The 26,302-nt window shown below is 50.5% G+C and overlaps 1 protein-coding gene across 4 annotated transcripts in view; it reads right to left on the bottom strand.

The window, feature by feature from the left end:
• The window catches only part of VGLL4 (vestigial like family member 4), a 104,894-nt gene that overhangs the window by 28,127 nt on the left and 50,465 nt on the right, over positions 1-26,302 (bottom strand). Inside the window, exon 1 of one of the 4 annotated variants that reach the window (XM_007517095.3) lies at positions 18,245-18,820. The exons of the other annotated variants lie outside the window; for them this stretch is intronic. Coding sequence (XP_007517157.1) covers positions 18,245-18,326 — 82 coding nt within the window. The 5' untranslated portion in view covers positions 18,327-18,820. Of the gene's footprint in view, positions 1-18,244; positions 18,821-26,302 lie in introns of those variants that run through there. 4 annotated transcript variants of the gene reach the window in all.

Raw genomic sequence — 26,302 nt, 5'->3', positions numbered from 1 at the left:
TTCTGTCTCAGATGTTATTTATGTAGTAATGAGAAAGATAGGAGAGAAAGAACCAGACATCTACCAGGGACTGAACTCGGGACCTCATGCTTGAGAGTCAAATGCTTTATCCACTGTGCCACCTCCCAGACCACAAAGCGTAGGCTTATTTCTCCATGGTTCTCTCTGGAAAAGCTCCACAGGCACCAAAGCCTCTCCCTCTGGTCTCCTGTTCATAAATACCCTTCCAGGCTGAAGGGGCCTCCCTGCAGGGACTTCTCCACGCAGCCCCACTGGCCACAGCAAGAGTGGCCTTTCTGGGCAGGATGGCCACCAACAGTCCCTCTATCTAGATCACTGGCCCCATGGCAGCTGAAAGCAGGTTCAGACAAAACTGGGTTCACATCATTATAAGGTTTATTCCCCCCGCCCCGGGTTATCACTGGGGCTTGGTGCTCCATGACTGATCCTCAGCTCCGGGTGGCCATTGTTAACTTTCTATTTTTATTGGATAGGACAAAGAGTAAGTGAGAGGGGAAGGGGAGACAAAGAGGGACACACCTGCAGCCCTGCTTCACTGCTCAGGAAGTATCCAAGCCCCCAATCCCTGCACAGGTGGGGACGGGGATTCAAACCCGGGTCCTTGCACATGATGACAGGAGTGCAACCCCCTGGCCCACACCATCATCAAGTTTAGGTGGAATGACATTTTGTCCTAAAGTTTGCAAAGCACAGCTTGGAAATGCCAAATACACCAGTCTGAGTCTCTTATATCTAAAACCAGAAATTTTATATAACACCAGTCCCAGCACTGAGAGACGAGGACTCCTATGGTGAAGGGTGGGGCAGAAGGCACAGCAGATGCCAGAATCTTGCCTCACACTAGCTGCTGCCTTCGGACTCCACACACAGATATCCACACAGACGTGAACGTGCATGTAGGTGCCACAGGAGTGGATTATTTTCATTGTTGTTAACACACAAATCAACGTTGGTCATCTCCAAGGAGGTCATTCCGGAATGACTCGGCCTGTCTATTCCCATGAAATGTCACTGATTAAGACAGCTTCTGACCCCACTGGTGGAACTGGCTTTAGAGAGAGAGAGAGAGAGAGAGAGAGAGTGTGTGTGTGTGTGTGTGTGTGTGTGCGCGCGCACCTAGTTAAGTGGTCACATCACCATGAGCAAGGACCCAGGTTCAAGACCGTTTCCCACCTGCAGGGAAATGCTTTGTGAGTGGTGAGGCAGGCCTGCAGGTGTCTTATTTCTCTCCCCTCCTCTTCATTTGTCTCTGTCCTGTCAAATAAGAATAGCAAGAAGGGGAGTCGGGCAGTAGCTCAGCGGTTAAGCGCACGTGGCGCAAAGCGTAAGGGCCGGCAGAAGGATCCCGGTTCGAGCCCCCGGCTCCCCACCTGCAGGGGAGTAACTTCACAGGCGGTGAAGCAGGTCTGCAAGTGTCTATATTTATCTATCTCCCTCTCTCTGTCCTGTCCAACAACGACAACATCAATAACAACAACAATAACTACAACAATAAAAAGACAAGGGCAGCAAAAGGGAAAATACATAAATAATAATAATAATAATAAAAGAATAGAGAGCCCCCACACGTATGGACATCTAATCTTTGACAAAGGGGCTCAGACTATTACATGGGGAAAGCAGAGTCTCTTCAACAAATGGTGTTGGAAACAATGGGTTGAAATATGCAGAAGAATGAAACTGAACCACTGTATTTCACCAAATACAAAAGTAAATTCCAAGTGGATCAAGGACTTGGATGTTAGACCACAAACTATCAGATACTTAGAAGAAAATATTGGCAGAACTCTTTTCCGCATAAATTTTAAAGACAAAAGTAAAAGACTCTGGGGTGGGTGGGTGGGGAGAATACAGGTCCAGGAAGGACTCAGAGGACCTAGTGGGGGTTGCATTGTTAGATGGGAAACTGGGGAATGTTATGCATGCGCAAACTATTGTACTTACTATTGAATGTAAAACATTAATTCCCCAATTAAAAAAAATAAAACAATTAAAATTTTTAAAAAAAGAAGAAGAAAAAAGGTGGGGGTGGCTGCCAGGAGCGGTGGATTTGTACTGCTGCCACTAGAGACAAAAAAAAAGACAGTAGGCAAAACTATCCCATCACTTCATAGCTGGAAGTCTCCCCAACAAGCTGCTATTACTCTTGAGTGTGTCTCTGTGTTTTAAGGGCCACCATGTGAAATACTCAAAGGATGTTCTCTTAGACCTTGACAGCAACTTCACAGCATTCGCCAGTGCTGGAGTGAGTCACCCCGCGGTGGCTCAAACATGCCAGGTTCCCAGGCCACTATTCTGCAGCCACACGTGGACACTCTATTTATCTCCATGTGTGCGCTGGTACAGATGACGGCTTCCGCGTCCTGCATCTGAGGTGACAGAGGAAAAGCCACTTCGGCTGCCGGGTGGACACTGCTGAATACAGCATCTGTAGAAGCCCCCAAGAAGCTGCCCAAAGCCAGCCACGCACAGCCATTCTCGCCCTCTGAGAAGCGTGTTCGGACTCAGATGGGGTGGGCTGAGCTGCAGCCTCAAGGGAAAAGCTGTCCTCCAGCTTAGATAAGAGCAGAAGTCAGGCAGTAGCACAGTGGGTTAAGGACCTGTGGCGCCAAGCACAGGGACTGGTATAAGAATCCCGGTTTGCAAAGCACAAGGACCGGCAGAAGGATCCCGGTTCAAGCCCTGGCTCCCCACCTGCAGGGGAGTCGCTTTACAAGTGGTGAAGCAGGTCTGCAGGTGTCTATCTTTCTCTCCCCCCTCTGTCTTTCCCCTCCTCTCTCCATTTCTCTCTGTCCTGTCCAACAACAATGACACCAATAATAACTACAACAATAAAACAACAAGGGCAACAAAAGGGAATAAATAAATAAAATAAATATTTAAAAAAAAAAAAAAAAAGAATCCCGGTTCAAGCCCCCGGCTCCACACCTGCGACTCCCATGCAGTCAAGCAGGTCTGCAGATGTCTGTCTTTCTCTCCCCCTCTCTGTCTTCCTCTCCTCTCTCCATTTCTCTCTGATGACGACAACAACAACAATAGTAACTACAACAATAAAAACAACAAAAAAAATTAAATAAAAAAAAAAGGAGCAGGAAGAACCTTCCTGGTTGGGGAAAGAGACTGGCAGCACCCGCAGAGGAGCTGAGCCTAGAGAAGCCCAACCAACTCAGCCTGCAGCACGCAACCCTCTTCTCAAGGAAAGTTCCGGAAAAAGACTCCTGAGCCACGTCGGTGTCTGTCCACAGCCCTCCCTCTGGCGGCCGGTTTCCAGGGCTGGGAGGTGCTCATGTGGGCAACCGGTCCTTTGAGGATGCCAATATGCTACCTCCATCTGCCCTGAAATTAAGACAAACACAGAGTTCAGCCTCACACAGGCCAGAGACCCCGTGGCCTGTAAGTCCGGGCTCCTGAGCCAGCCATGAAAGGCCACTCAGCTGAGTCCCCTGACACGGCTCTAGTAAGGACAGACCAACAGTGGAAACTGGTGAGTTGGTGGGGTCCCTGGATACCACCCCATACACCCACCTACTGCTCTAGAATGCAGGACGGTAGTTTCTCTCCAAAGGTAAACACAGCTGCGGGGAGACAGCACAGAGGAAGAGCACCAGCCCTTCACGCCTCAGGCCTCAGAGGCTGCAGGCTTCATCCCTAGCACCACCGCCAGCTGACACTGGGCAGAACTCTGGTCTCTCTCTCTCTCTCTCTCTCTCTCTCTCTCTCTCTCATGAAAATAAATAATGTCTATTAAGAGAAGGAGGAGGAGGAGGAGGAGAAGAAGAAGAAGAAGAAGCATCAAACAGTGAGCCAGCAACACCACACAGGAATTCTCTAAAAGAAACAAATACATTGTACACACACACACACACACACACACACACACAGACTCGGGGTCCCCACCTGCAGGGGAGTCGCTTCACAAGCGGTGAAGCAGGTCTGCAGGTGTCTGTCTTTCTCTCCCCCTCTCTGTCTTCCCCTCCTCTCTCCATTTCTCTCTGTCCTATCCAACAACAATAACAATAATAACCACAACTATAAAACAACAAGGGTGACAAAAGGGAAAATAAATATTAAAAAAATAATTTTTTAAAAAAGGTATAAACGGGGCGACGCATGAAACCACATCTCCAAGATTTTCCGGGAAAGGTGTGTAAATGGATTGAACACTAGTTCATAGGGGCCAGGTGGTAGGGCATCTGGTAGAACACTCATATCGCAGTGTGCAAGGCCCCAGGTTCAAGACCCGGTTCCCCACCTGCAGGGGAGAAGCTTCATGAGCTGTGAGGCAGGGCTACAGGGGTCTCCCATTCCCATCTCAATTTCTGTCTCTATTCAAAATCATTTTGAAAAATAGTTTGCAATGGTGGAAGATCTTGGGAGTGTAGTCCCAGAATCACTCACAGATATTAGTTAAACTCCCCATATCCACGGCCAAGCTCCAGACAGTCACACCAAAGACCCACTGCCCTTCTCCATCCCTCTGACACCAGAGTCCACAGAGCCTAAGAGTCAGCCTGGTCCTTATTTTATTATTTTATTGCTAGTCTGATTTAGTTATATTGCACCTATAAAACCACCCTGACTCTATTTTTCACTTCTTTCCCTTGGCATCACCCCATCCACCATTTGATCTCAAAGACAGCCTCCATCTTTGAAGGCAGAGTAGTACTCCATCAAGTGTCTCCCACAGATGCTTCACCAACACCCCTCCAAACCTGTGACCAACACCACACGGGGGGTGTGAGTCAGAAGGGGGGTGCGGTCCTCAGAGTTGGGGAAGCTCACTCCGACCACTGATCACAGCTGAAAGGCGGGGGACAGTACTCTGGAGACACCAGAGACTGGGTGACAGGAATGAGGGGCAGGAGATGGCAGGGGTCATTTCATAATAACAATAGCACAATGGAGGCTGGATACGGCTTCCAGGGGCCTCTCCAGCTGCCTCTTCTCACCCTTGTTCCCAGGTGACACACCTGGCCAAGGCCTCCCTCACTCTCCAGCCCAAACTAAGACCCACCACCAGGGAGGGTTCAAGACCTAGTCAAGCGACGGTGGATGGATGGATGGATGGATGGATGGATGGATGGATGGATGGATGGATGGATGGATGTTTGACAAGTGGACTGAACAGGAAGAATGAAAGTGAGAACGAGTGAAAGAGAGCCCAAATGGTTAAAAATAATTTGCTGTGGCCTGGGAGATGGCACAGTGGATAAAGCACTGGATTCTCAACCATGAGGTCCTGAGTTCAAGCCCCGGCAGCACATGTACCAGAGTGATGTCTGGTTCTTTCTCTCTCTCCACTTATCTTTCTCATGAATAAATAAATTCTATTAAAATAATAATTTGCTAAAAGGGCAGGGTAGATAGCACAATGGTTCTGCAACTAGACTCCCAGGGCTGAGGCTCCAAATTTCCATGTTCAATCCCCCACACCACCAAACAGAAACATCAAACAGGGCTCTGGTGGAGAGAGAGAGAAAGAGAGATATGATGGATTGAATTGAGTGAACAGAAAGAAAGCGAAAATGATTTAAAATAATTTGCTAAAAGGGTGGGGGGGGGAGATAGCATATTGGTTCTGCAAACAGACTTTAATTCCTGAGGCTGAGTCCCCAGGTTCCATCCCCAGCACCACCACCAGCTGGAGCTGAGCAGGACTGGGGATGGGAGGGGCAGGCAGGCATATGATGATAGATGGAATAGACAGAAAGATAGAAGGAAAGGAAGGGAGGAAAAGTGGAAGGGAGGGAGGGAGGGAGGGAGGAAAGTGGAGAACCAGGAGGTAACATAGTGAGTGGATAAAGTGTTGGGCTCTCAAGCAAGAGGTCCAGAGTTCAATCCCTGGCAAGCACATGTACCAGAGTGCATTCATGAAGAAAATATGTTTTATATATTTTTAATATATATATTTAAAAAACAGGTAGGCAGGTGATCTTGCAAAGCAGCCTCTCCTGGGTACTGAACCTTTGCTGACTTCCCAGCATCCATCACTTCTCTGAACCTCAGCAGGCCCAGAAGGAACCTCCTGGTGTCTCTCAAAACCAGGCCGCCAGGGGTGGAGGGTGCTGGGAGATGCCCTCAGGCCTTGTGTCCATCCCCTGCCCCATGACCAGGCCCTGAAGCCTCACCTGCAGTCACACATTCCCCCCACCTCCCCCAGCCGTCCCCATCCATCCCTGCCGCCCAAGCTCTCTGCCCTCCTCTCTGCACGGGAGAGTCCTCCAGACGCCGCACTGCTCCTCACCAAGTGCTCCCTGGCATGTAACCCTGTTGGCAGTGAGGAGGGAGCAATGTCAACAGTGTGGCCTGGGTGGCCGCAGTTGTCTGAGCCTGTGAGGCCTGGGCCCCGGGACACTCTGTATGCGGAGTCAGATAGCGGCGGTCGAGAGACTCAGGCTGAAAGACGGGATGACGGGCCAATGGCTGCCCCCAAGTGCCCCTGGCAGCTGGCAGGACTCAGTGTGGCCACGTGACACGGGGAAAGATGGGAAGGTGGGAGGAAGGGCCAAAGAAGCAATGGGTTAGCCCAGTCCCCGGGGCCAGGCCAGCAGGCATCCACAGGAGGGAGGAGGGGCAGGCCAGACACAGCCAGTGATGTCGGCACCTTCTCCCAGCTGGGGAGGAGGGTCCTTTCCCGGCCTCTGCTGCAGAGCAGGGTGTGTGTGCACGAGTGGTGGTGTGGGAGCATATGTGGTATGATGGTGCAAACATGTGATGACATGTGCACATGTGTGATGATATATAAGCATGTGATGGCATTGTGCTGAGGTACCGTGTGAGCACGTGTGATGGCTTGTGAGCACGTGATCACATGTGTGCATGTGTGGTGACGTGTGTGCAGTGTGGTAACATATGAGCTCTGTGATGGGTGTGTGTGCGCGCGTGCGAGGGAGAGAGAGACTGGCCACCAGGAGTCGAGTCTGCAGCCCGCTGCCTATGTCCTTCTCCTGCACCTGCCTCACCGCTTCGGGCCGCGTCTTAACCCCAGGAGGGGCTGCTGCTGCCCCTGAATTCACAGGCCTTCAGCTGGCGAGGCGGCCTGGCAGGACCTCACTTTCTCTAGTTACCCAGTCGGGGCGGCGGGTTGACCCCCCTGGACAGTACGTTGCTCCGCTGTGCACGACCCAGGTTCAAGACTGGCCTCCTCCCCAAGGAAGCTCTGGCACTGTGGTCTCTCCCATGTCCTCTCTCTGCAGTGGCACACTCAGTTGAGTACACACATCGCCATGTGCAAGGGCCCGGGTTCAAGCCCCTGGTCTCCAGCTGCAGGGGGGAAGCCTCAGGAACAACGAAGCAGGGCTGCAGGGGTCTCTCTCCCTCTCTACGTCCTTCTGTCTCTATCTAATCAATCAACAAATACAAAGAAAATAACATTAAATGTTTTTGAAAGGAGGAAAGAAAAACCAGTTGGCCCTGTCTGTCACTCTCAGGTTGAGTTTGAGCCCCTGGCGAGGAATCTCGCAGAGTGTTGAGCAGTGAGGTTCTCTGCAGGGTCAGCCAGCGGCTTATCAATTGCTCATCCAAAAAAAAAAGAAAAGAAAGAAAGAAACTCAATCATTTCAAAGCACCTTGAGCCGGAGTGGAAGAAAATGGACACCGCTGGGAGAACAGCAGTCCCTCCTGAGGAAGAGGGAGGGCTCTCAGGTGAGTCCCTTGTGGCCAGCCCTGTGCTGAGATAGCGGGGTCTGTCTGGGGGGCTCCGGCTCCCTCTCCTCTGTCATCCATCTGGCCCCGGGCCCTGTGAACACTACTGAACGGCCCGGCAGATCCAGTCTCGGGAACCATCGAACCACAGACCTCACTCCACTGACGCCAAATCACTGGCCAAGGAGAGTCAGCAGACCTCTGATTCCATGAGGGGCGGGGGAGAGCGGAAACTCTGGTTCCTTCACAGTCGGGGCGGAGCGGGAGGGCCGGCCATTGTCTCTGAGCTCGCTCTGCACACCACAGCACAGAGAGCAGCTTGTTTGCTCTGCAGCCACTCAGAGACCTGGCAGAGTCTCCACACCGCTTTGCAGTGACTCTGAGGACCTTGAAGCAGAATGCTTTTCAATGCAGAACTAGAGGCCGGAATGAAGGGACTTCCAGTCCCCAGAAGTCCGGGGAATTTCTCCAAGACAGTTTCCCATAATGCAAAACGAACTCAGAGGTTCAGACCCAAGCAGGCAGCACCAGTGACTGCTAAACAAGTAGGAACCCCACCTCCCCAGACCCCCGCCACTGGGGAAAAGACAGAAACAGGCTAGGGGTGTGGATCCAACTGCCAACACCCACGTTCAGCGGAGAAACAATCACAGAAGCCACACTCCCGCCTTCTGCGCCCCCAAAAAGATTTTGGTCCAGAGGGCCGGGCGGTGGTACACCAGGGTTAAGTGCACATAGTGCAAAGCACAGGGATCCCGGTTCGAGCCTCCGGGACCCCACCTACTGGGGTGGGGGGGTCACCTCACAAGCAGTCTTGTCTTCAGGTGTCTATCTTTCTCTCTCCCTCTATCCTCCCCTTCTCTGTCCTATCAAAAAAATTAAATAAACAAAGACCACAGGAGCAGTGGATTCATAATGTAGGCACCAAGCTCTATTGATAAACCTAGAGATTAAATAAATAAATAAAACATTGACTTTAAAAAAATTGGGGGGGGGGGTCCATACTACTACCAGAGAGAATAGGGAGCTTCTAATGGAGGGGATGGGACACGGAACTCTGGTGGTGGGGATTGTATGGAGTTGTGCCCGTTATCTAATAATCTGGTTAATCACTATTAAATGACTGAAAAAATATTCAACAACTGGAGTGCAGGGGACAGCAAGGCAGCTCAGCTGAGAAGACACCTTTGCTCTGCGTGTGGCCTATGTGTAAGCTTCACGCCGTGCTGCCTCACCCTCGCCCTCTCCTCTCTCAAAAGAACTGACATAGGGGGAAAATTAATTGTACGCCTCAAAGTTTTTCAAAACACAAACTGAATCTTTTCAATATATAGGCCGTGTAATTGATATGCAGACTCTCTCAAAAGCCTAGACCAAGTAGATCAGAAGCAACCAATAGCACAGCTATATACAACATACTGGGTACTGTACAGCAAACCCTAACAAAAGGACTTTTCAAAGTTAACCCAATTACCAAATAATGTGATGATAACATTAACTATCGATTGTCTTTTTGAACCCTAAGACAGCAGGAACCTCACATCTCTACTATAGAGCCTCTACTTCCCCCCAGTCCTGGAACCCTTGGATAGGGCCCACTTTCCCGTATGCCTCTCCCAATCCATATCAAATAATATTGCATCTGCCCATCACATAACCAACACAACGATTGCCACCTCAACATGCTTCACTTCAGACTGTGTCCAGAGACTTCACGTGTGGAATGACAAACCTTCAACTTCATTACTCGGGTGAGACCTTTCCTTTCATAGTATACTCTAATTGCATCTCAGGTGGTTCACTTTCTAACAAAGTCCCAAAACCTAGATATACACCAGTTTCGGTGAGAGAGAGCATATGTTAACACGTATCGTAAACTACAGCAAAATATATACCTGAAAGCAGAAGTACACTAGAGTTTGCAATGAGTACCCCCCTAACCCTTCCTCCTCTCCACTATTCCAAGCTTTGGGTCCATGATTGCTCAACAATTTGTTTGGCTTCGTATGTTAACTCTCTTTTCAATCACTGGTTCCAGATGCCATCAGGATGTTAGCAAGGCTTCCCTGGACTGAAGACCCCACCAATGTGTCCTGGAGCTCCGCTTCCCCAGAGCCCCACCCTACTAGGGAAAGAGAGAGGCAGACTGGGAGTATGGACCGACCAGTCAACGCCCATGTTCAGCAGGGAAGCAATTACAGAAGCCAGACCTTCTACCTTCTGCAACCCACAATGACCCTGGGTCCATGCTCCCAGAGGGATAGAGAATGGGAAAGCTATTGGGGGTGGGGGGGTGGGATATGGAGATTGGGTGGTGGGAATTGTGTGGAACTGTACCCCTCTTACCCTATGGTTTTGTTAATTAATCCTTTCTTAAATAAAAAAGAAAAAGAAAAAAAAAGAACTGACCTAGCAGTGAAGCTCTGGTGATGACTAAAAAATAAAGTTCAATGAAGGGACACCACTGGACCAAGTGAATTCCCTTCCCCATATGTAATAAAGACTTATGTTTTAAAAAAACTCAATGAAGGGGGGGAAACCAAGTTTTTTATTACTATTATTTATTTTCCCTTTTGTTGCCCTTATTGTTTTTGTTATTGTAGTTATTGTTGTCGTTGTTGGATAGGACAGAGAGAAATGGAGAGAGGAGGGGAAGACAGAGAGGGGGAGAGATGGAGAGACACCAGCAGACCTGCTTCACCACCTGTGAAGTGACTCCCCTGCGGGTGGGGAGCCGGGAGCTTGAACCGGGATCCTTAAACCGGTCCTTGCACTTTGCGCCATGTGTGCTTAACCCACTGCGCTACCGCCTGACTCCCCAAACCAAGTTGTTTTTAAAAGGGCAGGAGGCCCACCCAGCTGATCACACATGTTATCAAGCAGAAGAACCCACTCCCCACCTGCAGGGGGGAAGCCTCACATTTGATGAAACAGGTCTGAAAGTGTCTCTGTGTCTTTCCCTCTCTACCTCCTCCCCTCTTAATTTCTGTCTCTATCCAATAATAAATGAATACAAATGTAATCTGAAGATTTTAAACAGAAAAAAAGAGGGAAATATGGCCACTGGGGGCAGTGGATTCATAGTGCCAGTACCAAGCCCAAGTGATAACCCTGGAGGCAATAAAAATCAAGAGACGGGGCGATAGACACTTGTCTGCAGACAGCGTCCAGGTGGCCATCAGCACAGACTAAATCTAAATTGCTCATAGTCTCCTGCAAGGGAAATGCAGCGCAGAAACCGTGACATTTCTTCACACCTGTGAGAATGGTGACCACTCAAGAGACAAGCTTGGACAGGCACTGGGCCGGGGAGGGCAGGGAGGAAGGAGGGAGTGACTGGGGCCGGATGTAGCAACAAATCCTTTCAACCCAGTTGGCCTACTCCTCAGTGTCTGTGAGAACAATGTCTAAAACTATGAGCTCAGAGAGACACGCACCGCCACCTTCACCACGGTTAGAAACAGCCTAAGTGCTCAGGACCAGTGGGTGAGAGCACGGAAAAGAGAAGCGGGCCTGCACACAACTGAGTGATATTCAGCGGTGATCCAGCCCTGCCATTGTCAGTGGCAAGGCTGGACATACAAGGTCCTGTTCTCAGTGAAATGAGCCAGAATGTATGATTTCAGTCACAGGCAGTATAAACAGACGCAGATGGGGGTGGTGGCGGGCCTGGCTGAGTACTCATATCACAGGGTTCAAGCCCCCAGTCCCCACTTGCGGGGGGGGGGGGGCTTCTCGAGCAGTGAAGTAGGGCTGGGGGTGTCCTTCACTCCCTGTCTCTCCCTTCCTTTAGACTTCTGGCTGTCTCTATCCAAAAACTAAAGATGATGAAAGAACACTGAAGGTAGAAAGCAGATGTAGTGGTCCGGGAGGTGGTGTAGTGGATAAAGCACTGGACTCTCAACCATGAGGTTCTGAGTTCAATCCCCGGCAGCACATGTACTGGAGTGATGTCTGGTTCTTTCTCTTGCTTCCTATCTTTCTCATGAATAAATTCTTTAAAAAAAAAAAAAAGAAAGAAAGAAAAGGAAACAGATGTATTAAAGAAAACAAAAATAACTTTTCAGGGGGCTAGGCAGTAGTGCAGCGGGTTAAGCGCACGTGCCGTGAAGCCCAAGGACCGGGGTAAGGTTCGAGCCCCCTGCTCCCCGCCTGCAGGGGAGTCACTTCACAAGTGGTGAAGGCAGGTCTGCAGGTGTCTATCTTTCTCTTTCCCTCTGTTTTCCTCTCTTCTCTGCATTTCTCTCTGTCCTATCCAATAACAGTAACAACCACAAGGGCAACAAAATGGGGAAAATAGCCTCCAGGATCAATGAAGCCCCAGTAATAACCCTGGAGGCAAATATATATGTATCTTTTTAGGCTGTAAGACCAATTTGCTGTTTGCAAAAGGGGAGAGGCGAAGAGAGCAAGGAATTCACTGCAGGAGGGAGCTGAACCCAGATACACCTGCTGCTGTCCAGTGGTGCACGCCTGAAGTTTAGGGTACGATGGAATGTTCCTGCTAGTAATGAAAAGGGGGGAGAAGAACATACCAATCACTCAAAAGAGGTCGAGAAACTTACAGCAAAACTAGCTCTCAACTCAGCTGCTATTTGCGCACGTGTGGAGAAAGCATGTGGCCATTGGTCGTTTCCATAATAAAAATATTGAAACAGAAAGAGGGAGGCAGAGACAGCGAAATGCCTTCTGCATTCCTGAGCAGAGTGCAGGCATTCCACAGATGTTTAGCAGAACAGAGGCCGGAGGACCAGGGACAGGGCAGTTTTCGGTGCTCCCTCACCAAACAGACTTCCCTCTGCTGTTCACGGACTTCTCTGCAAACAAGTAAAACAGAAGAGTCTAGAAAGCTCGTCCTACCAAAAACAGCAGCAAATTAAAGAGAACTTCAAGAGTATAATTCTCTCTCTCTCTCTCTCTCGGGAGGTAGGAAAAAAAGACATTCCTTCAACTGCATTAAATAAAACTGTATATACAGTATCCTGGAATTAAGACCATCCACACACAGCGTTCTTCTAAAGGCTAGAAAAGGGGGGACATAACAAAGCTAACTGGTGGTAGGGACCGCCTGGAACCTGACAAAACATGCAGCACACAGGAACAGGGAGACAGACAGACAGACAGCAGGCTCAAATGGAGACAGTTCTTTTCTGCTTTGGAAACGAGGTGTTATGGACATACTTTGAGGGACTTAGACCTAAGTTTATTACAAAATAAAAAAGACGATTCTTTCCCAGGAACGTTTGCTCTGAGTGAGGTTAGAGAATAAATAGGCCTGGGGCCAGGTGGTGGCGCACCTGGTTGAGCGCACATGTTACAGCGCACAAGGACCGGAGTTCAAGGCCCCAGTCCCCACCTGCAGGGGGAAAGCTTCCCAAGTGGTGAAGCAGGGCTGCAGGTGTCTCTCTGTCTCTCTCCCTTTCTTCCTCCCCTCTCAATTTCTCTCTCTATCCAATAATAAATAATATATATAACTAATAATAAGTAATATAAATATATACCTAACAATAAATAATACTATATATATATATTCAAAAGAAGAAAAGGATAAATAGGCAAGCCCAAAATAAGGCCAGTCAGTGAGTCCACATTCAGAAGCACGCAGAGATAAGTATCCCGGCCAGAAACTCTCCCTGCTGGACTGGTTCTGCGTCCTGGTGTCCAAGCTCAAGTGCTAAATCTGGGTCTAGTTCCACCCTGAGCTGAGAAGGACCCCAACAATCTCCTAGAAATCACGCTGCAAAATGGTGAGGGTTTGGGATCCGTGAGGACTAAGTCATTTTTCGGGTGACCTTCTTCCCAGTCCCAGTCCAGACACCCAGGGAGCAGAAGAGGCGGGAAGGAGGAAGGAAAGAGGGGAGAAGGGAAATCCACCTTCCAAAACAAAGCCAAGAGTGGGGCTTTTAGAGATAAACAGCCAAGTGAAACACCCCTTCAGTGAAGGGTGCGGAAACCAGTGGGGAGGGCCGGATCACACCTCTCCTCGGCACACTGTAATTAGAAGAAACACAAGCCACGGATGGGCCTCTCAGGAGGGCTCACCTGGGCCTGCTGAAATAACCAGGCTTCTGCCAGGCTCTCTCCTCGCTGACTACAAACAAACAGCTCAAGTGTGGTGGACTCCAACCCCCCCACCCACTCACCCCTTGGACAGAGCTGGCCCCTGGGGCCCTGACCGCTTGGGCTTTCAACTTTCAGGGACCCTCCAGTTGTCCTGGGGCCTCTGAACTCTAGAGACAGAGGGCAATGAAAACAGGACGGGCTGAGCTCCTCCTGGCCTGCCGGCTTCACAAGTCTCAGTCCCTGCCAGCTTCTTCTCCCGGTTCCAGAAGCTTCCTTTCAGCCACAGCCAGTGCTGGAAACACGTGACACCAAGCTCTAAAACAATGGAGGGGGGGCTTTTCTGAAACTTTAGGCTGGTCCAGAGATGCACTTTCCTCTCTCTCTCTCTCTCTCTATGTGAACCGCACTGTTCAGGGGGTGGGGGCTCTTCTACCCCATAATTAAGAGATCACTACCAGCCAGCACCAGGACTCGGGTTCCCAGCACCAGGTAATTAGGGGAACAGCAGCTGGCGGCCATCTTGAGGGGAGGCCACATCTGGCCAGTTCCCGGGGTCCTCACAGTTAATTCTGGGGAACATCCCTGGGCACCCATCTTCATGCCCCGGGGCCAGCTGCCCAGGACAGCAGATCCCAGCAGGGCTGTCCACTCAACCCCCTGGCCGGGCCTGCCCAGAACATGTCATGCCTGGGAGCCCACCCACGTTGGCCTTTGTCCCTGGGCGGGGGTCCCTGAGGGCCCTAGCACCCTCCCCCCCCACACACACACACACAGGGAGCAACAGGTAGGGCGGCCAGTTCAGGGTCTCGACGGGCTTCTGTTCCATCATGACTTTCTGGCCCCCCTGGGCCTCAGTTTCCCCGGCAGCCCTCACCAGCTAGATGATTAAAGTGAGCAGGGCAGTGAACAAGAAAGGCCCATCAGAGGGTCCACAGGGAGAATGCACTGACTTTTTTTTATAACGAGGTGGCCACTTCCTGAGTGGCCCTAGGCACTCCACCAGGATGGAGGCCACACAGGATGTCCTGCCCATAGGTAGCACCATGGCCCCCCACCCCCAGCAGGACAGTGGGAGTCCAGAGGGGACCCAGGGCAGGGCTGGGCCAAGCTGGGGGCCAGGCAGTGACATGTCTAGGAGACCACATGTCAGCACGCACAAGGACACCCATTCAAGACCCCTCTCCCCATCTGCAGGGGGGAAGCTTCACAAGTGGTGGAGCAGGGCTGCAGCTGTCTCTCTCCCTCTCAATTTCTGTCTCTATCAAAAATCAAATTTCCCCCTTTATTGCCACCAGAGTTAGTGCTGGGGGCTCAGTACTTGCACTATTTTATTTATCCACCACTCCTAGTGGCCGATTTTTTTCCCCCAGAAAGACACCTGCAGACCTGCTTCACAACTTGTAAAGCTCCTCCCCTCCAGGTAGGGGAGTGGGGACTTGAACTGGGATACTTGTGCTGGTCCTTGCACTTAACCAGGTGCACCACTGCCCACCTACCCATCTGTGAGACTGAGGAGCCCACCTTCTGCCCACCTCCAGAAGACCCAACTCTTATTCACAGTTCTTGACTTTTTTACTTCTTTATTCTCAGAGGCCAGAAAGCCTGGACCCCGAAGAGAAACCACCTTTGTCTAAGCCACTTACAGCCAGTGATGTCTAACGTTCCAGGAAGACCTAGGAGGCCACAAGGTAATTGTTTGATATATGTTGTTGTTCAAAGATGTCTTTGTGTGTGGGGGTGGGGAGGTGGGGAAGAAAGCGCTGACACTTGGTGTGTCGTGGAGTCCAGCTACAACCACAACTAAGAAATCTGGCAAGATGAACTGAGACAATCTTGACCTTTAAAATCGAAATTTCAGAAAAACTAATCCCTTTGGGGAGAGGAGGTCATCACCACTATTTTTCAGAGAGAGGAAGAGAGACAAGGGAAGGGACACGCCCCCTCCCCCACAACAACGCCTCCTCCCAGTCAGTGGTGGCCCAGTGGTGGCTGGGCCCAGTGCCACATGTTGACAACGCGGGTGCACTGTCCCGGGGAGCTACCTCTCTGGCCCACCTCAGCATCTGATTTCATGGGGGAGAGAGGGAGAGGGAATGGGGGGGGAGGAGAGAGGGAAGGACAGAGGGACGGGGGGGGGGGGGAATGGGGGAGGAGGAGAGGAGAGACACCTGAGTGCCACTCAGCTCCGTCATATGGGGCTGTGGAGGCCTGAAGCCATGGGAAGCCCTGGGCCTCGGGCATGCAAGTCTGGCCCCCCTGTGTGCTACCTCTAGGCTCCTTGTGCTTAACCTCCCTGTCAGGAGAGGCTGCCCACCAAGTGCATATCCCATTTTCTGGATGGTTCCTGGGAAAGCCGGACATGGCATTCTGTGCACAGGGCTGGAATGAGAGTAACAGAACTCCTGCAGCTCGCTCTCTCTCTCTCTCTCTCTCTCTCTCTCTCTCTCACACACACACACACACACACACACACACACACACACACACACACCGAAACATTAAAAAAAAACCAACCTAGATGTACCCATCTTGCAAACACCCTTTCTGAGTCAAGACAGCCACGACAAACACCACTCCAGTCCCGCCATACTCCTTTCGCTTCCTGTGTACTGATCTTGGTGTTAAAATAATGTGAACCTTCACAGCAAGAAAAGCAGCAGCAGATGTTTAGACCAGACAGACGAGGGCCTCTCACCCCACACAGTGCCTCAGCCTCCCAAGGCAAAGTTGTTCCCTCCCAGAACGGAGGAGGCCAGGAGAACACTGTGGCCTGTTTTAAGTCCAGAAAGACAGACCCACCAGGACAACTTTTCCAAAAGCGTCTCCTTGCTCTCCCCAGATAGAGAGAGAAAAAACCCACCCTGTGCTCCTCTCTATATAGTTCGAGCCTGCTCAGGCCACTTTGCCTTGAAAATATCACATTTCTCGACTCCACAAAGATGATGCTGGCATAAAATGCTTTCAAAATTTGGTCAAAGCAAAGAAAGTGGGGTGTGTGTGTGTCTGTGTGTGTGTGTGTGTGTCTGTGTGTGTGTTTTGTGTGAGTTTTGTGTGTGTTTTGTGTGAGTTTTGTGTGTGCTTTGTTTTGGTAAAGGACTGTGTGCATTTTGTTTTGGTAAAGGACTGGAATGGTGTGAATTTTGTAAGGAACAAGTCAGTCACTGGGGACTCGCCTGTCTCAAGGTCTTTTACAGAGCTGACTTGAGAAACTGAGGCGTGAGGTCCCCGGTGCAGCAGATTCCCAGAAAGCTCAGGCTCAGAGTTCTCCTATGGACAACAACAAGTTTCTTCAAAGTTCTCACCGTTTAATACAAGATCTCGATCTAGCAAAACTTTAATGGGTGATTTATTTCGTTTCTTCCTTGAAGGAGAAAAGTGTAAGCTTTTCCAGATGAGAGAACATGAAAGAAAAAGAAAAAGAAAAAAGGCAGGAGAAGGAAGTCAATCCGGGCTGCCCCCTCTCCCAAGTTTTCCATGTTTTCGTTTCTGAAAAAGAAATGGTCACTGGACTCCAGGAGAAACATGGAGACCGTCTGTGCTGAATCCAGAGGAGCTGGGTGATGTGAGTGGTTACAACAGCGGCAGCAACAACAACAAACAGCAACCCCCCCAACTTAATCTCCCAGAGAGGCTCGGCCCGGCCATTCCTACTTCCCCAATTCGCACGTAGATGATGTTCCTGAAATTGCCTTTTGCTGCCGGCTCCTGGTCTGTGCTCTGTGCGGCTGCCTACACTAGGAATTCTGACTTCTATTTCTTTATAAAAGTTGTCTGGCCTGCTGTGTTGTGCAATCCCTCCTACAGGGGACCGGAGTGTGTGTGTTGTGGGGGGGACGACAACACAGACTTCCATGTTGAACTCTCTGAGCCACACAGGAAATGGGAAGTCAGACAAAGAACCAGTCTGTGCTGTGACATGGGTACCCTCCGGACCTACCCCCACCCCCACCCCCCAAAACTGACTAGAAAAATTCCTCATTGTTCCCAACAATCGCTCCAGAAAACAAAAAGCCACTGTGATTCTGTCCCCCTGCCCCCCCACCCCCCACCCCCCGCACGCACACGAAAATCCACAGAACTCCTGGGACATAATGGTGACACTGTGACCACTGCACTTCGAAAACAGGGCTCAAGGGACAAGACTAGATCAATCGATCACTCATGACGGGGGGGGGGGGGGAGCCAATTCAAGTGTGCCTGACAAACCCTATAAGCTTCCCTAAAGCAGACACCCAGAAAGAAGCATAGTTCAGAGCGCTGGAACTTTGGAAGAGTCGGCATGTCGGAAGCACAAAAGTAAACTTGGGAGCTGAGTTTCCCCCTCCCTCCCTCGCCTTCCCTCAGCCCTGCAAGAACACCAGCAACCAACCACCTTTGGGTCAAAAACAATTGGGAACGGGCCTCTTCTTGCTAAAAGCACAAGGAAATGCCAAGAAACAGCTCAGAGAGCAGGAGGAGGAGGAGGAGGGTGGGGAGGGAAGCGGAGCCCGGGCGGGGAGTGGGGGCGGCGAGGTACCTTCGTAGCATAGGATGCCAATGTTGTTGTTCATCTTGTCCAGGTACTGGAAGTTCAAAAGGTCCATCTTCATCAAGAGCATTTATAGGCCTGGAAAGCCAGCCGAGAGCCTTTGCCCCCCCCCTCCCCAAATAAAAAGGCCACTGAGTGGCGGGCTGGGGGCAGTGCTCCCTGGAGTGCTCCGGGCCTCCGCAGGGTCCAGCCCAGCGGGCGAGGTGGGCGAGGTGGCCGGCAGGCGGGCAAGGCTGGCCGGGTGGAGCGGGGCAGGGCGTGTGGAGGGGCCTGGGAAGGGCCAGCCCCTCAGGAGTGGGGCTCCCCGGGAAGTGGGCGGGGGGCTGCGAGGAGGGAGTCCAGGGGGCCGCTCATCTCCCGGGACAAAGCAGTGTGGCCGGCGGCTCACTGGGCTGACATGCAGGCTATGCCTGGAATGAGGCCGGCGGGGGCTGGCTTCCTCCTCCTCCGGGGAGGCCCCCGAGCATGCTCACTGCTGCCCTGGCACTGAGCAAATGTCAGGGGATATTTTCTGCACCAGATCAGGCCCTGAAAGCATGGAGTGTTTGAGAGCCAGAGGGAGAGGGAGAGAGAGAGAGAGAGAGAGAGAGAGAGGCAAGGAGCGACAGAGGGCGGGCGGGCAGGAGGCGGGGCCTGGCGAGGGGCCGGGTTCTGCACAGGAAGCAGCCCAGCAGGGCTGGGGGAGGGAGAGAAGGAGAGCAAGGCTGAGGATGAGGGAGGAATCCATTACAGGAGGCCGCGGGACAGAGCTCCCCAGGTTCGAGCGTGTGCTCCCTGCTCCCCAGGACAGTCTGGGCCCATCTGCACTCACACTGCATGTGGGACATAAGGGGACAAGACAGCAGTGGCTGGTGTCACCTCTGTACAGCAGGGGTGGAGCTCAGGGGCACTGAAACACACACACACACACACACACACACACACACACCAAAAAAGAAGAAAGCACAGCAGTGCTTTTAGAGTACACACACCCGCCCCCGACATTACAGGCACCTTTAAGAAAGAAGGGGGGTGCACGTGGCACGTGGCACAAAGCGCAACGCAAGGACTGGCATAAGGACCCTGGTTCAAGCCCCCGGCTCCCCACCTGCAGGAGGGTCGCTTCACAAGTGGTGAAGCAGGTCTGCAGGTGTCTGTCTTTCTCTCCCCCTCTCTGTCCTACCCAACGAGGACAACAAGGGCAACAAAACGGGGGTGGGGGGGGCGGGGATTGGCCTCCAGGAGCAGTGGATTCATAGTGCAGGCACTGAGCTCCAGCAATAATACTGGAGGCAGGAGAGGAGAGGAGAGGAGAGGAGAGGAGGGGAGGGGAGGGGAGGGGAGGGGAGGGGAGGGGAGGGGAGGGGAGGGGAGGGGAGGGGAGGGGAGGGGAGGGGAGGGGAGGGGAGGGGAGGGGAGGGGAGGGGAGGGGAGGGGAGGGGAGGGGAGGGGAGGGGAGGGGAGGGGAGGGGAGGGGAGGGGAGGGGAGGGGAGAGGAGAGGAGAGGAGAGGAGAGGAGAGGAGAGGAGAGAGGAGGAGAGGGGAGGAGAGGGGAGGAGAGGAGAAAGGACCAGGCCAGAAGAGAGAAATGGGGGTGGGGGTCCACATGGGAAGTCTGATCCTTCTGGGCCTTCATTGGGCTTAAGTTCTAGAGGCATCTCCACTCTCTCTCCCTCCCTCTCCCCCACAGTGAGTTAGTATCCACGAGCTGTTTGCTGAATGAATCACTGACTGTCCTCAGCATGTGAAAAGCCCCACACTGACAACACAGAAGTTCGATCTGTCCAGATGGCAGACGGCTCTGAGCACCAGAGTCTGGAAATTGGCTTCAGGAAGCCTTTCTGCACAAGTCAGAAGATACTGCAGGAAAGCTCTGGACTCCCCAGCACCCCATGTTCTGTCTCTCTCCCCTCTAATAAATGGATCTTGGAAGAAAAAAAAGAAAAGATGGAAGGCATACTCTAGAGCGGACAGAGAGAAACCCTGAAACAGTACAAAATACACAGCCGCTATAACTGACCATAAGGAGCCCTGCGTAGGGCTGGGAGAGAGCGCCCAGGTTCAGTCTCCCACACTGAGCAGGGCTCTGGGAGAAGGAGGAGGAGGACGGGGAGGTGGAAGGGGGGAGGAGGAGAAATGGAAGAAACAACAGGGAGAAGAAGAAGAAAATGAAGAAGGAGGAGGAGGAGAGGGGGGGAGAAGGAGAAGGGGAGGAGAAGGAGAAGGGGGGGGAGAAGGAGAAGGGGGGGAGAAGGAGAAGGGGGGGAGAAGGAGAAGGGGGGGGAGGAGGAGAAGGGGAGGAGAGCCCCTTGGGTGATTATCTCCATTTGAAGGCTAAAACTCAACCTGCCAGCCAAGGTGCCTGGTGGCCTCCTGGCAGGACCTTGTGAGCAGATCCCATATGCAGCCTCAACCCCCAAACAGCGGTGTGGGCATCAGACCTGAGCACAGAAAGACCCGGATGTTACTGTCTTTCCTAGACTCTCTTAGACTACACTGGCCACAGCGAGGAGCACGGGAGGGCCAGCTGCCTCTGTCACAGGCTGGAGGGTGGGTGCTGCAGGGCTGGGAGTGTGCACACTGCTCCCATCGCTGTTTGGTTCTAAGCTGCCACTGCTGACAGACTCCCAGTAGAAAGCATCACGAAACGCTGGCTGGTCCCATGGACCGGGGACAACGCCCACAAAGATTCCTGTCCCGCTTAAGGTTTCAACCAAGCAATTTCTTTTCAATGTCCAAATACCGAGGCATGCCAGGGGTTCACCTGGGTCAGGTACTCACAATAAAGTGTCAATAGAAGTGTTTGGGGGAGTCGGATGGTAGCACAGCAGGTTAAGCACAGGTGGTGCAAAATGCAAGGACCGGCGTAAGGATCCCGGTTCGAGCCCCCGGCTCCCCACCTGCAGGGGAGTCGCTTCACAGGCGGTGAAGCAGGTCTGCGGGTGTTTATCTTTCTCTCCCCCTCTCTGTCTTCCCCTCCTCTCTCCATTTCTCTCTGTCCTATCCAACAACAAGGGCAACAAAATGGGGAAAATGGCCTCCAGAAGCAGCAGATTCATAGTGTAGGCACTGAGCCCCAGCAATAAACCTGGAGGCAAAAAGAGGGAAGGAAGGAAGGAAGGAAGGAAGGAAGGAAGGAAGGAAGGAAGGAAGGAAGGAAGGAAGGAAGGAAGGAAGGGAGAAGAGGGAGTCAGGCGGTAGTGCAGCGGGATAAGCACAGGTGGCACAAAGCGCAAGGACCGGTATAAGGATCCCGATTCGAGCCCCCGGCTCCCCACCTGCAGAGGAGTCGCTTCAGTTAGTGAAGCAGGTCTGCAGGTGTCTGTCTTTTTCTCCCCCTCTCTGTCTGCCCCTCCTCTCTCCATTTCTCTCTGTCCTATCCAACAACAATAATAACTACAACAATAAAAAAAAAAGGACAACAAAGGGAAAATTAAAAAAAAAAGGAGGAACAAAAAAGAGGAGGCTGCACGGTGGTGCACCTGGTTGAGGGCACATGTTACAGTGTGCAAGGACTTAGGTTCAAGCCCCCAGTCCCCACCTGTGGGGGGCAAGCTTTGCAAGCAGTGAAGCAGGGCTGTAGGTGTTGCTCTGTCTTGCTCCCTATCTATATTTCTCTTGATTTTTGGTTGTGTCTATCCAATAAATAAATAAAGATAATTTTAAAAATTAAGAAAAAACACTCTACATTAAATAAAAAGTAAGAACATTTTAAAGTTAGGACAGGGTACAAAATATACAGCATTAAACAAATACTGTCATAAATATTTTTATTACAAAAACTTTCAGACTGCATGGTGGTTCTGCAAAAGACTTTCCTTCCTAAGACTCTGAGGTCCCAGGTGCCATCCCCTGTACAGCGTCAGCCAGAGCTGAGCAGGGCTCTGGCATCTCTCTTTCTTTCTCTCTCCCTCTCTGTGTGTCATTAAAATTAAATAAAATAAATAAATAAAACCTTTAAAACTATATAGGTATTTTCATATTAGTTTAGAATAGGGAGCCACTTTTTATTTTTGTAAATCTTTTTATTTACTTATTATTAGATAAAGCCAAAGAGAAATTGAGAGGGGAAGGAGGACATAGAGAGGGAGAGACAGAGAGACCTGCAGCCCTGCTTCACCACTCAGGAAGCTTTCTCCCTGCAAGTGGGGACCAGGGGCTTGAACCCAGGTCCTTTGTGCACTGTATGGCAGTGGTGAACTTAACCAGGTGCACCACTCACTGCCTGTCTCAACAGAGGCCCAACCAAGAAGAGCAGAACATGTGCTTGGAAGATACAGAACATGTCACTAGGAACAAGAAGAGAAACTACGCGTTTCATAATGAGCAAAGATCATGAGGAACATAACAGCTGATCAAAACCCTCCCACGCTGCTGTAAGGAAATAAACTCTAAAACTGACTTTGCACCTCAGAAATTCACAAAAGGACACTACTGCCAAGCTTCACTAGCCGTGGGGAGGACAGGTGTAAGGCACATGCCCAGGGGTGAGGCCGGGGGCTCTCACCATCTGGGCAGCACTGAACTCTACTCTCAGAACTGTCTTAGGAAAGGAGTGAGACCTGGCTGAGGAGTGACATAAACATTATTTATCATCCATCTAACCTTCAAAGTTCAAAAACTCTAAGAGAATACACCCACGCCAGGACAGGGTGAGGCCACTACAGAGCTTCCGGGTCAGGCAATGGCGTGAGGAAGCTGGGTGGCCAGACTGAACGTGTTGGAGACAGAAAAGCATCCACTGTTTCAATCATGGTGCAGGCCAAACAGACACCAGTTCATCCTACAAACAATGTAGGAGACAGGGAGACAGCATAAGGGTTATGCAAAGAGACATTCATGCCTGAGGCACTAGAGGTCCCTGGTTCAATCCCCAGCACCACCATATACCAAAGCTGAGCAAGGCTCTGGTTAAAAATAAATAAACACATAAATAACGATTTATAAGCGCACATGGCGCAAAGTGCAAGGACCGGCATAAGGATCCCGGTTCGAGCCCCCGGCTCCCCACCTGCAGGGGAGTCGCTTCACAAGCAGTGAAGCAGGTCTGCAGGTGTCTGTCTTTCTCTCCCCCTCTCTGTCTTCCCCTCCTCTCTCCATTTCTCTCTGTCCTATCCAACAATGAAGACAGATAACAATAATAACTACAACAATAAAACAACAAGGGCAACAAAAAGGGAATAAATAAATAATATTCTTTTAAAAAGTACTTTTAAAAAATGTGTTTAATTTTAAAACCACCTCATTGCAAAAACCTCAGGTTATCAGTGATGGTACCTGAATTCTCTCATTTTTTAAAGTTTTCTTTTAATCTTTATTTATTGGGTGAAGACAGCCAAGAACTAAGAGGAAGGGTGGGGGAGGGAGAGAGACAGACAGACAGACAGACAGACCTACAGCACCGCCTCACCACTTGGGAAGCTCTCCCCGTGCAGGTGAGGACCAGGATCTCGAACCCAGGTCCTTGAGCACTGTAATATGTACACTCAGCCAGGTGCGCCACCACCCGGCTCCGGACCTGAACTCACTGGACCTAAACTCTCTATCAAGCTTCAGTGTTACTAGGGTCACTTTCAAGGAAATAACTTTTTTTCTTTTTCTGACTATTTAATTAGATAGAGACAAAGAGAAATAGAGAAGCGAGGGAGAGAGAGAGGAAGAGAAAGACAGAGAGACACCTGCAGCCCTGCTTTACCACTCACGAAGCATCTTCCCTGCAGGTGGGGACGGGGGCTTGAACCTGGGTCCTTGTGCGTGGTGATATGTGCACCACTGCCCGGCTCTCACACTGGAACGACCAATAGCAAAAGTAGTATCTATGTCTCTCAAAAGCAAATACTATCAGACAACAATATCTTGGCTCTGATTACAAATAAAATAGAAGTGTCATCTCTGAGTGACAGCACACTCGATGTCTAGTAAACAGAAACCAGAGCCTCTACTGCAAGACAGTAAGACCCTGGCGGTTTGTCACCTGTTGGAAAAGTTCTGAAGACTGCTGCAGCAAAGCAGACTTACACTTTCAATACAGCAGCGCCCTCTAGGGGTAGATCTGAACATGCAAAGTGGATTTTGAGAAAGCAAACTGCGTAATCTGGTCACATTTCAACATATTGATCCAGTCAACAAGAGTCACAGAGATCAAAACACTAAGAAACCAATTCAGCCAATTACTAAAGGACTTGAGGACTCTACTGTGAGTGTGAGCTACAGAGTAGCTGACAGTCCAGACTTGATGTTTCTTTTTTCTTTTAAAGTAATTTATTTCTTGATTATTGGAGACACAGAGAAATCAAGAGAGGAGGGGGAGATAGAGAGGGAGAGAGACAGGGACTCCTGCAGCCTTGCATCACCACTCGTGAAACTTCCTCCCACTAGAGGTGGGGAGCGGGAGCTTGAACTCTGGTCCTTGGACACCGTAATGTGTGCACTGAACCAGGTGTGCCACCCAGCTTTGATGTTTGCAATGAGCCAGACTGTTTTGACGAACACCATTCCTAAGAGACACTCTCGCCAAGTACAACAATTGGTTAGTTTTACAAGCTCTCTTCTTGCAAGCAACACTGATAGCGTTAGTAGTTTTCATTACCGCAAACACGTTAGGCTCCATAAATTCAACGCAGACACCCTTCACAGACAGAACACTTGGAATGTTCTGATACTCACTTTCAGCAAGTCTAATCATTCACGAATCCCTGCAGACCAGGTGAGTGCTGACTTCTGCAGTCCAAGCCAAAGATTTGCACCAGAGGAAAAGTCCCAAATAGCTCACATCTGAAGAACTATAAGGGCCAGCTGTGCCAAAGCTGGAGTTGACCCGCAATAAACAGCCGCATTTGTGGTCCGGGAGGTGGCGCAGTGGATAAAGCATTTGACTCGAAAGCATGAGGTCTCCAGTTCAATCCCCAGCAGCACACGTGCAAAAGTGATGTCTGGCTCTTTTTTTTTTCTCTCTCTCTCTCTCTCTCCCTCCTATCATTTCTCAGGGATAAATAAATAAATAAATAAATAGAACCTTAAAAACAAACAGGCCCATTTGGCCTCACAACCCCTTCATAAAACAGCCTTTCACTATCTGCAGAATCTCCCTTTCTCTCTCTTACTTTCTTTTCTTTTAAAATATTTACTTATTCCCTTTTGTTGCCTTTGGTTTTTTTATTGTTGTAGCTATTATTCCAAGAGCAATAGCCCTGCCCAGCCCTGCATGACACCTGCCCAATCCACAGGCCCAGCCTGAAAATGAAGCACCAGTTCATCTTAGATTTTTTTTATTAATTTTTTTAATTTATTATTATTATTATCACTGGGACTTGATGCCAGCACTACGAATCCACTACTCCTGGTGGCCATTTTCCATTTGATTGGACAGGACAGAGAGAAACTGAGAGAGGAGGGGGAGATAGAGTAGGAGAGAGAAAGACAGACACCTGCAGGGCAGTCGCTTCACAAGCCGTGAAGCGACCACCCTGCAGGTGGGGACCTGGGGGCTCGAACCTGGAACCTTGTGAGGACCCTTGCACTTCATACTACGTGTGCTTAACTGATGCGCCACCACCCAGCCACTATTTAATTTATGTTCTATTTATTAGTAGTCTTTTTTATTTTATTAGTGATTGAACATTGATTTACGAAATTATAAGCTAACAGGGGTCTAATTCCACACCGCTCCCACCACCAGAGCTGTGTCCCCATTCTCTCCACTGGAAATTGCAGTGGTTCTCCCAAGGTCACAGATACATGCTGATTGTTATTTCTTTTTTTTTTTTTAACTCATTCCCTTTTGTTGCCCTCGTTGTTTTATTGTTGTAGTTATTATTGATGTCGTTGTTGGACAGGACAGAGAGAAATGGAGAGAGGAGGGGAAGACAGGGGGAGAGAAAGACAGACACCTGCAGACCTGCTTCACTGCTTGTTAAGCAACTCCCCTGCAGGTGGGAAGCCAGGGGCTCGAACTGGGATCCTTACGCTTTGCGCCATGTGTGCTTAACCGCCTGACTCCCTGACTGTTAACTTCTGTAACTGTCTACCTGTATTTAGATATATTTGCCCGTTTCTTTCTATGCCTCT

Source organism: Erinaceus europaeus, chromosome 21 (genome assembly GCF_950295315.1).
Source record: "Erinaceus europaeus chromosome 21, mEriEur2.1, whole genome shotgun sequence".
Taxonomy (NCBI): Eukaryota; Metazoa; Chordata; class Mammalia; order Eulipotyphla; family Erinaceidae; genus Erinaceus; species Erinaceus europaeus.
Note: the sequence above shows the minus strand (reverse complement) of the source record. Positions and strands in the feature narration are given on the sequence as shown.